General features: G+C 29.3%; 1 protein-coding gene across 1 annotated transcript in view; it reads left to right on the forward strand.

The window, feature by feature from the left end:
• The window catches only part of LOC145284756 (ras GTPase-activating protein 1-like), a 125,810-nt gene extending 122,148 nt beyond the window's left edge, over positions 1–3,662 (forward strand). The window contains exon 24 of the mRNA XM_080133722.1: positions 2,724–3,662. Within this exon, the coding sequence (XP_079989848.1) occupies positions 2,724–2,804 (81 nt within the window). The 3' untranslated portion in view covers positions 2,805–3,662. The remainder of the gene's footprint in view (positions 1–2,723) is intronic.
• Positions 3,663–12,500: the final 8,838 nt, after the last annotated feature.

A 12,500-nucleotide genomic window follows, 5' to 3' on the forward strand; every position in this document is an offset into this window, starting at 1 on the left:
ACACTGACCAAAATGTGAAAATGACACTCAAGATGAGAACAGTAGTCTGAAGAAATCCAAATCCAAGATCATACAGATTTTTCTTTATTTTTGTTTTTTTTAATATAGAGATGAATTCTAGATGAGTTTGATTACTTGTTATTCTCTAGAATTTATTATATTTTGTAAAAATACCTCATGCTTTGATTAACTTTATCTGATTGAAACTGTATTTTTAAAAAATATATAACTAGCTGTATCTACCCAGCATTACCCAGGAGTAAAAGAAAAAAAAATTATTGGTTTGTTTATGAAGATACAGAAATTAATTTTTGGTGACTTTAGTTTCGTAATCAAATTATTTTGGTGACTTTAGTTTCATAATCAAATTATTTTATGAAATAGAAATTTTAAGATACTTAGTACATGATGTTAATTAATTAATAATAAACAACAAGTAATAATGTGTAATTAATGTGAAAGCTAAAAAAAATCACATATAAGCATGTTTGAAATCATGTAAGTATATATATATATATATATATTAAGTTATGAAAATATATATGACAATTAAGCTACATAGAATTTTCTGCATTTCATTCTTGTGAGGACTTGTCATTCTAATGCATGTAATTCATGTTATCACATATTTGAATATATATATATATATATATATATATATATTGTGTTAACCTTGCTAGTTAATTAATCAGATTTTTTGTTATTCTCCCTCCCATTTTCAGTAGCCATTTATTAGACAAAGGTTTAGTTGACTTGTAATTCACCTCTCTCTTTGCTTATTTTTAGAGAAGAATGGGGCATTTTTCTTTGTGTATTAAAAAGTGATCTTGATTTAATCTGTTTTGTTTTTATCTTTTTTTTATTTAAATGTTTTTTTAGTGAGCATAGGTATTTTTAGAAAATCTCTCTGGCACTTGCTAACCAAATACTTTGCCCCATCTTCTCTTCTTGACTGAATTTGTTCTTACATTTTATGGTACTTATGCATCCTTTGAACCAGACATAACTCAGTGTTTGCCTGGCTGGCTTTCTCCGGAACATGACGTCAACAACCAGATAATGCCAAGCATTGCTGATGAAATCATAACAATGCTACATAAAAGAAAATAGTGAAATTTTAAATGTAGAAACATCAACAGAAAAAAAGCAAAAACTTACCGTAATTTTTAATTTTTATTAAATGTATGAAGAAAAGTTTTTTTTTTTTGTGTCAAATAAATAATTTTTAAGCAAAATTTTTATTTTTCAAATAAATAAGTGTGAGCAAATGTTTACTTTTTATTTTGTTTTGTCCAATAAATAATTTTAAGCAAATGTTTTTGATATTTTTTTTTTGTCAAGTAATTTATTTTATGAGGGAAAATTGAAACAAACTTTTTAGGGGAGGTGTTTTATTTTAAAAATATTTTTCAAGTGTTTTTTATGAAACAGCAAAAGTGAGCGGGCTTGTTTTTTTCTTTTTTTGTTGTTGATTTGACTAGGAGTAGTTGGAATATTTTTTTTTTTTTTTAATGTCAGGAAAATTTCCTTAGGAAAATGCTTTTAATATGGAGACAAACAGATCGCTGCCAAAGTTTTGCCTCCACATAAACTCCAAAAGCTCCTGGCTGATTCAGCATTTTTGTTTGTTGCGCTGTTTGGCCTCCTTCTACATTTGCTCCTCATGATTCATAGTTGCCTGTGTTTCAGGACCTATCAAAGAGGTTTTTATTTGTTGCCATCTCAAACGCCCACAGGTATATCAGTTTAATAATGCACATGATTTTCAGCCATGATTTTTGCAAAGAAAGTCCTAGTCCGGATTGTTGTCCACCGTTGACATTTAACATTCCCACAGTTCCAGCCATAACCATCTGTTATGCTCCCTCTTTTTGCTAGGATGCACTCATGGCCACAGGTTGCACATTTTATCGATTTTGCCATTAGTTTTCTCTGTTACGGTGTCCGGTGTCTATAACTGTTGTGTCAAGATGGTCAAGTTCACTTTTTAAAAAAATTTGTTTAGATCTTCTCTACTTTTCCTGACTTGCATGTAAGAAATGGTGGATTTTTTTCTCTTCCAATTGGTATCCAAGTTCTCGTCTGCTGCTCGGGTGTGCGCATGTATATAGAGTTGAAACTCAGTGCGCGGCATTGTGATTGGCTGATTGTCATGTTACATCAGATAGCAGCTAAACCGATCTGTTGACATCTTGTTCTAGGAAAAGCTGAACTGAATGCTGAGTTATATCCTGTATTTAACAGTTTCTTCCCCTCCAAAAAAAAATATAAAAGAAAACATTAAAAAAAAAAACTTACAACTTTTCTAAAAAAAAAAGAAAAAATATAAACATTCAAAATTTACCCTTTAAAATAAATTCCAAAGTCTTCCTAACTATTCTTATAAAAAAAATAACAAAAAAAATATATAACGAAAAAATTTCCAATAAATATTATTTTTTTCCCCTAGCATTTTAAAATTTGATCAACACTCAGCATAATCCAGCAGTTTACGTCAGCTGCTGGGTAAACCCAAGCCAACATAACAGAAATCTGGGTTGGTAACTGCTGAAATACCAACTTTTTGAAAAGTTTAATATTATAAAATCAGAAAAATTAATTTTTTGCCAAATGCATTTTCATGTTTGTATTTTTTTCTTGAATTTTATTACCTGTTTTTAAAACTGAAATAGAGCTATTTTTATTTGTTTGATTTATTTAAAAAATTTTTTTTTTCTTTTTAGCCTGAATTGAGAAAATTGCTGGCTGTTACAGGTCGGCTAACAGCCCATAAGAAATGTTACATGGGTGAGCCATCATCGTGACACTGGCTGGATGCGTCCACACCTCTGAGTTGCTGCTGCCGTCACCACCACCATCACCATTGTTGTTGCCCTCCTCCCCCTCCTTTTTATCACTTGCTGCTCAACTTGCCACTCCCACTGCTGCAGCCTCTCTCTTCACTGTTACGGCTGTTACCCCCACCACCACTTCTGCTGCTGATGTTTTTGGGTACCATTCTGTGCAGCGGACACCAGCATCGCTGTGACCTTCACTTGTGCACAGCGTTGTGGGGCCACCGTTGCCTCCTCTTCCTCCTCCTTCTTTTGGCTGGCTGCTTACTGCATCTCTCGGCTGTTGCAATGGTGACAGATGTCAACAGTACTAAGGGAGAGCAGAAAGTGGCATCCAGAGGTAGGCGAAGGAATAGGGAAAGATGTAAATTTTGTATTGGGGCGAGAAGAAAAGTGAGTAGCACCCGTGTATGAAGAAGAACTTAGGGACATTTTGTTACATTGTCCAGTTGGTGCTTTCTACTGCTGTACATTGCCTGGGACACACATGTATACACGCATACACATACACACACACACACACACAATTGGTTGTGGTCTTGGCAGCTGACCACCTCTCTCTTATATTGTATACTTTGCTCAGGTCTGGACAGAGAGACACTTATTAAAAATTTAAAAAAAAGAACAAACTTTGTTGTGGTCTGGGCCCATAAATCCACATAAACACAAAAGAACCCTCCCACACACACACACACACACACACATACACATTTGATTATCTTCACCCCAGATTATTGAGAAGCTGACTATATAAATATTGTTTAATATTCTTTTTTGTTCTACAGGACTTAATCTATTGGATTAAAGAGATTTTCATCATCATCATAATTAGTTTTGATTTGTTTCTTTACTCTTGAATTTTTTTCTTCAAATTTTCTTCTTAGAAGAAATTGGATATCTTTGAAAAAAATTGTTTTATTTTTTAGCCATTTTAAGAAAATTACTACTCTCAAAACCTATATATTGATCAAAAAACTAACCATTAATATCTATTCTTCAGATGCTGCACTTCAATTTTTTGTTCTCTCTCAGTGGAGGAGAAATCCTTCACGAATAAGACAATTTTTATTTTTTGTTCCTTAAAAACGACCCTTCTGTCTAACTCTGTCCTGTGGGAAAGCATTGTAAATAGGAACATTTCCTTCTAGTTATTAGTTTAAAATATGTGCTCATAAACATTATAGCTTGCTTGAATAATAAAACAAAATTTAATGAATCAAGTATTTATTTTAGTGAACAAAAACTATAAAATATAGCTGCTACCTTATATATATATGTTGAGGGTAGGCTCGGTATTTTATGAACATTTAATCTTGAACTTTATGTCACTCTCAATGGAGTTGCTTTCCTCACCTAGAAAGAAATTCAAATTAAATGAAACTGAATGGGCAAACAAATAAATAAAACAAAAAAAAAAAAATTATAAAATATACATAATAAAGGGAAATATATATTAATACTAACAGTAACACTAAAATTAAAAACAAAACTTTTGAAACAAAAGAATACAAACTGTGCTATATGATGTGTATTTTTAAATAAATATGTAGATATGAGTTTAATTCTATGTTCACGTAAAAAAAAAGTGCGTTTTACTAAATATTTTTTTTTTTTTTTTTGGAGGGAGAGGCAGAAAATTCCATGGTTGAACCTCAGTGTGTGCACCTTGGGATTATTAAAAAAGAATAAAAACCATGCTATATCGAGATAAAAAGTTTCAAATTTAATTCAATGTTTACATGAAAAAAGAAAATACGCTTTTTTTTTTATTGGGAAGGGAATATCATAGTCCAACCTCATTGTGTGCATGTCTAAATTAATAAAAAAAAAAAAGACAGACTGTGCTATCTGATTTTTAAATTTAATTCAATAGTATGTAAAATAAAAAATATATTTGAATGATCAATTTTATTTTTGTTGGGTGGAAAGGTGGGCAAAAAGTATCATGCCCAAAACCTGATGCGGGCGTGTCTGGAGTAAGGAAAAAAATACAAACCATGCTATATGTAGATATGATTTCAAATTTAATTCAATGTTTATGTAAAAAAGTGTGTTTGAATAATAAAAAAGATAATGTTTAAAACAAACAAACTGTTATAGTTGTAATAGTAGTACTACGGAAACTAATAATAATAAGGGCAATAATACTCTACTACCACTAAGAATAATACATAAAAAGTATATGTTTTAGTAATTGTTTTTTTCTTTTGTTGGATTGTCATTCTGTGGTTATTTGTGTGTGTCTGGTTATTTGTTTGTGTCTGGATAACAAAAAGACAAACTGCACTCTATGTAGATATGATGATCAAGTTTAATTCAATATTTACATGAGAAAAAATTACTTTTAAACAATAAATGATATTTAAAACAAACAAAACTGTTATAGTTATGACAGTAGTACTAGTAAAACAAAAAGTAACTACTACTAATACTACTACTACTACTACTACTACTACTAATAATAATAATAATTACAATAAGTAATATAATTATTAGTTACTGCTAAATAATTACAATTGCAATATTTCTAGTAGCAAGAATCACTGATCTGTTTATGTACGAATGCAGAGAAGTGATCTGAAATCCTGTTTCAACATTAGTTGTAATGAAGGGTATTTAAAGAGACAAAATGTAGTTTTTGGCTGTGTTGGCCATCCATACTTATGAAAGTCATAAACGTGTGAATATATCATTTTGTGTCTGTGTTCGTTTAGTCAGCTAAATGATTTATTTTAATTATTTTTCTATATTGAAGAACAACACAAAAGAAAGTACAAAAATGACAGGTCAGAAGAATTATTGTTTGCTAAACGTATGTGAAAGCAACAATGTGAATGTTTAAAAATACTAAGTTTTAATCTAAAAAGTGACTGTTTCTATTAGGTATCCCAAACTAGCCTAGTTTAAGATGCAAAAACTGGTAAATAAAGTTAAATTTCCCTTAACTTCAACTTGCAATATCTCGTTTATTTTTTTGGTTATTTTGATAAAGTTTTGATTTAAATAAAATTTAATCTTTTTGCTTTATACATATATAATTATTTTTGTTGTGTCTTTAATAGTTCTTTTTTCCAAGTTACTTCAAGTTATGTCACTAATTTTGGTGAACAGCGCTTTATTTTTTTACACAAAAAAAAGTTTGTATTTTTCAAATTTGGTGCGCGCGATATTGTGAGTCTTTAGGTATAAAAAATATATTATTTTAAAGAAAAAAGGTCACTTATCAAAATGGTGAGCTTTAAAAAAGGGTTTTAAGTTGTTTTTCAGAAAAAAATCCAACTTGAAAACTTCAGTGAAAGAAATTCAATTGAAAAAATTCAGAGAAAATCACACCGTTTTGTAGAGAAATATCTCCTCTTTAATAATCTGTTGGTGTCATACTACTATGCTCATAAATCAAGGAGCACCACTAATAAAAGTAACTGTACCTACACATTGAGATTTACAACTTAATCCAAAGTGACTGAAGTACTAAGTATCATCACGAAAATCAATTGTCAGCAGGAACAGCCACACTTGATTCACTACAGAAAATTTATAGAAAGTTATTGTTTACAATAATATTTTTAGTGCAACAAGCACGTCAATAAAAGAAATGAAAATTTACAATATAAAAAAATGTCAGTTGTTTATTTTCTATCTTTCAAACTTTCATGTTCTTTGCTTTATCTTCTTTTGGTTGGATAAACTTCAGCATTGTTAAATTATTTTTTAAAAATTAAACTGAGTACATTTTAAACCAAAAAAACGTTTTTAGTTGCATGTGATGGAAAATCTTTTCCATTTTAAAAAATGTGCCTCATTTTTTTGTTTACTTATTTAATTCTCTTATGTTCTGTCAGGCGTTTTTGATATATCTAACATTTTCTTAAATTATTTTTTTTTTTTATTAGACTGTACAGTTACATTACTTAAAAAAAAATTAACAAAATATTAGTTAAGTTTTAAGTTACGTGCAACAAGTCATGTGTAAATAAAAAAAATTAATTTCATGTAAAAATGTGCATTTTTTTTGTTTATGTTCTATCGGATGTTTTTGATAAATTTGAAGATTTTGTTAAATTATTTTTTTAATTACACTGTACATTACTTAAAAAATAATAACTAAAAATATAATTAAGTTATGAGCGCATGGCGCATAAATGAAAAAATTAATTTAAAAAAACATTGTAAAAACATTTATTGAAAAGTTTGCGTAAGAAAATATAATTTTAATAAAACAATTTTGTAATGAAAGCAACATTGGATTTTTATAAAATAGTTTTTTGTTTTTCCCAAACAAATAAATAATTTTAATGAAACATTTTTTTTGAATTAAAGCAACTTTAATGGGTCAACAACAAATTAATTTAAATGAAACTGAAAAATCATTATCTAGTTTAATTTTTTTTGCTATTTATTTCATGCTTCAGTCATAGTTTAAAATACTGATTTCTCCCTCGGATTTTAACATGTGCATGAAAAAAAATGGCGTCTCTATTTTCGGTGATAAACTGTAGAAGTACCTCCGAGACCTATATATTCTATCAGGTGTTTTTGATAAACTTGAACTGAAATATCTCAAGGTTGTGTTAGGTGTCAAAATCAACACCAGCGGAAATTAAGTTCAACTGGAAGCTGCTCTCTCTGACTACTTGAGAAGAAATCCAGTTAATTCATTTCCACCTCCAAAGCAACAAAAAAAGTCCCTTAGTGAATCTGCTGAACATTCAGATAACTCCTGCAGTTGTGATGAAGAACCATCTCAAGATATCTTCAGTTATGAGCATCAAGGACAACATACTATGACACCAACTTTTACATTGGCCAAATCATTGAGGTTATATCTGCATCCAGCGCTGTAATAATATTTTTATTGCAAACCAAAGGTAGAAAAGATTTTTTTCGATGGCCTTTGTCAGATGACATTGCACAGGTAGAATCAGCATTTGTTTACAGATGGGGTTTTGAGGTAATGCCAGTTTCAAGATGCTAGGATTTGGAGTGTTCTTGATATATCTACCATATCAAAAGCTTATGAAAGAATTCTGAGAGAAAATCAATAAGGAAAGGAATTGTAGTAAGACCTCTGCCTATAAAATATCTTGTTTACTTGTTTTTTAAGTTGAAAGTTTTTCAATGCTTAAAAAAAATGACTTGTGACTTTTTGTATAACAAATTTCTAAATCTTATTGTTGTTAGTCCTTTTTGGCGAGTTTAAATTCCCCCCAAAATATTTTTGTGGCAAAAAATTTTATTAGAAACAAGGCAAACATTTTTTTTTAATTCCTCCCCCAAAATTAGTAAATTTGCAAAGTTTCAAGCTTCTACCTCCAATGGTTACATTTTTACAGCAATTTCAGTAACGTATACTTTTGACTCATTTTTTTAACCCTTTTTTGCCCTTTTTACCAAATTGTCTGTTCGACTGCTTTTACATGGTCCACAATTGAATGGTTTTATCAATTTATAATTAAAAGAAAAAAATTATCTTGATCTCTAATGTGTTATGAATCATACTGAGAAGATTCAATACATTAACTATTGAAATGAAATTGATATGAACAGTCAAAGTTGCATTTCCGTGTCATATTTGCACTTTTTTCCCATTGGTAGTGGGATTTTGCCTAGTGTTTAGGTTGGTTTCATCTAATAATTATTGCTTTTATTAGTATTAATTTTCATTTACCACAAGATGACATTACATTTATAAGGATTTTTTACTTGTTAGTAGCTTACATTTTTAGTTATATACTATGAAATTTGGCTTCTGGACCATGATAGCAAATTTTCAACTTTCTGACAAACTTTGAACGATCATAACTTGATGGCTAATTGAGTTACTAAAATAAATTTGGTACTTTTGTTTATGGTTTACAAAAATCTATGATCACATTATTTATTTTTCTTTTAGATATAATGAAAATAAAATTTTGGCTTGGGATACCTATTTCTATTGTTGATGTATAGTTACAACTGTCATTCTGCTAAATTAAGAATTAAATAGGAGCATTCATTATTTTCAAGTTTTAGGCAAAAACGTAATATGCATGAAAGAAAATGCATTTAAGAAGTCAAATAATTCACTGGTGGCATGTGGGGAAGTATAATTTTGAAAAAATATTTGTTACTACTTATGTTGTGTTATATATTTGAGAGAGTGAGTCAGGATAGGCAAATTGTAACATTTATTGTATGGCAAAGAAATGTAATCTTGGAGCTTGAAATGGTGAGTGCTAAAAATTTGCATAGGAATGATCGCGCTAGTTTTGTTGTCAGTAGTTAGGGGGGGATGTTTCTATTTTATTATGTATGTTGAAGAGATATGTTGTAACAAAATACATGGTTTGCAGGAGGCTTCCAAGTATCTCATTATTGAAACACATCAACCAAGAGATGAAAAATATTAGATTAAAAATAATGTTTTATATCATGTTTCTTCTTTTGTATGGAATTTTAAATCTTGCTTTCACCTCCTCCCCACTCAAAAATTTAAAATCTTTCTTAGAAAATTATTTGATGGTAACACAACAGTCTAGAAAGACAATCACTGCATACTTTGAGTTTTATGTAAAAACTAAAATTGAAAGAAATCCTTACTCCACATATAAATTATAAAGATAATTGTTTTTAAGGAAAGAGTTTTATTTTTTATTGAACAATAAAATCCATCTTTTAAACATTTCTGTGTCTAATCATCAATTGACTGCAAATAACAGTTTAATCCGCATCATAAGTGATAGATTTTACACCTCTAAGAATAGGCTATTAACTGATGCTTGGCAATTCATTGAATCATACCAAAGTTGTCAGTCAGCTTCATGAAAATTGGAATATTATTTCTTTAGTATGCATGAAATAATTGTCATGCCAACAATTCAGCACAAGAACTACAGAAGCACGTCAAAAAAATTATAAAATATTTATCTTAAATCAACCGTGATAAATCTACAGTTCTGGTATATCTTCCATTTTTAAATATCAAGTGTCAGAAAACTTTTCAAATCATCATATTAAAATCTCTGAAAATATGTTTGAATTGAAAGTTGATTCAACTGATTTTCCCATTGTTAATTCAATAAATTTAATTAAAATTTAAAAATTTAATTTCTTATTGATTTGAAAAAATAAAATAGTTTTATAACTAAAAATATTTTGAATAAAATAAAAATGAAAAAATTAAAATAGAACATTATTGTTGTCACTGCAAACGATTACATATATTTTCATAACAAATAGGTTTTTGATATAAACTTCAGCTATATTTATGTATTGTACATATGTATATATATATTTACCAACATCTACAAGTTTGCAGTTAGCTGCATTTGACCGATTCAGCGCATGTGGGAAAGCTACCAACCTCGAACATATTCCAGTTAGGTATGAGTATCCTCTAAGCAGCTACACATGGAGACAACGAAGTAGTGAGAATTTTTGTTGAGGCTTTAAGGATATGTTGTGAAACTGCCAATAAAGCTTTCAATATCACTAATGGAGTGATCTGTGTTGTTGATTTCATTTCCACGTTGCTGGTATATTCATGAAGAAGGAGATAATTATTTTACTTAAGACGTTTTTTTATCGAAAAAACAAACAAAACAAAAACAAACAAACGAAAGTATATTTTTAATAACAATTACCAAGATGGAATTTCACTTTAAAAAGATTTAATAGAAACGTTTTGTTTTTGGAAGTGTCTATCTCGCATTTGAAAAAAGGTACATCCATGAATAGGCACATACATTTGTTGCTATTTATAAAACTGGTGCACACACAGGCTAAAAACATGATTAATATATATCTACTATTATATAAAAGTCACTTTGTGTGTGTGTGAGTTCTTTCCTTATAGGTTCCGAAATAACTGAGCCTATCTTTTGCAAATTTTACGCAAAGCTAATTTATATCTGGCAGTGTTCTTAGATATGTTTTTATTCATCCAATAAATATTGAAAATCGAAAAAATCCAATCTGAAAAATAGTCTTTCTCTCTTATAGATAAAAAGAATGATTTTTACGTTAAACCGGCAAGGGAGATAATAACATTTCATCAAATGATTTCTTCAAATAATAAAATTTCATCAAATAATTTCTTCTTAAAAAACATTTATTATAGTCTGGCGATATAGCTTAGTGGTAGAGAATTCGACTTACAGATTGAATGAAGGTGTACATCACCATTTTCTTTTATCTTTTTCTTGCTAATTAGTTCAATTTACAATAAAAGGGGTGCTCAGTAGGTGAGTAAATTAGGAAAATATATATGGCAATTAAGCTACATAGAATTTTCCACGTTTCATCCTCATGAGGATTGGTTAGGCTATTGCATGGAATTGATGTTACCGCATGTTTATATATATATATATATATATATATATATATATATACTATATATATATACATAGTGTTACATTTGCTAGTTAGCCCATTGGCTTCTTTGTTATTCCCACTCACATTTTCAGCAGCCAATGGTCATGCATTTATCAGACAAAGGTTGACTTGATTTTTAACTCATCTCTTTCTTTGTTTATCTTTGGATGGAGTGGTCCTCTTTCTTTGTGTATTGAAAAGCGATCTTGTTTTAATCTGATGTGCTTAGATATGTCAGCTCATATTTTCCCTTTCTATTAGTTATATATATATATATATATATAAGTTTGGTGGTTAAATTTTAAATTCTGAAAAAACAACATATAGACTCATATATTCGAATTAAGAATTTATTGTTTGACAAAAGGAATATATAGAAGGGTTATGTTAATTTCCTTAATCCGTGGATTTTCAATAATGGCTCATATCATCAGAGGAAATGAAATGCGGTATATTCCTTTTGTCAAACAATAAATTCTTAATTCGAATATATGTGTCTATATGTTGTTTTTTCAGAATTTAAAGTTTAAGCACCAAACTTATATATTGCTCTATTCTTAAATATTGAGCTTTTCCTTTTTGGCTAGGATCACCTTGAAAGTATTACTTCAAGTAATATCTATCAGGATTTTTCATCTGAATTCTATCAGTGTCTTATCTCGCTTATATATATATATATATATATATATATATATATATATATATATATATATATATATATATATTACGAGTATTTTATAAAATCTGTGATACTTACATGTATGTATGATGCATCAAGATTTCAGCTAATCCAGTTCAGGTCACTACAGAGGATGAGGACATATTTCGGCCATAACAAATCATCAACCAGAATTTAAGTTTTTCATCTCAGTAACAAGTCGTACTCTCCACGGGGCCCAGTTGCTTTTACCTCATTAGAAGAAAGGCAGCATTCTCTATCCATGTTTCTGCTTTGTGGTACAGCTGACCAGAGATAGTGATGATGTTTCATACTCAAGTTGAAATTCATCTTGGACAAAATGTCATACATACACAACATCTTTTGTCTTTTTACATGACTTGTTGCATTTTTCTATTTTTTTCCAATAAATTTGATTTGATGCATATCAATCTTTTTGTTTCCACTATCATCACTACTTTGTGACTTCATCTTCTGCTAAATTGTCATGAAAATGTGATAAAGGTTCCGCCCTAACTTCAACCCCATCTAAATCCAAAATTAAAAAGATTAATTAAACTTTCTTACAAACCAAAATATTTTTTTTGTATCAGAAGGAGATTTTATCTTTTTATGAAAAATTAAAAAATGTGTTG

This window comes from Euprymna scolopes, chromosome 9 (assembly GCF_053919585.1).
Source record: "Euprymna scolopes isolate OS-2025 chromosome 9, ASM5391958v1, whole genome shotgun sequence".
In the NCBI taxonomy this organism is placed as follows: Eukaryota; Metazoa; Mollusca; class Cephalopoda; order Sepiida; family Sepiolidae; genus Euprymna; species Euprymna scolopes.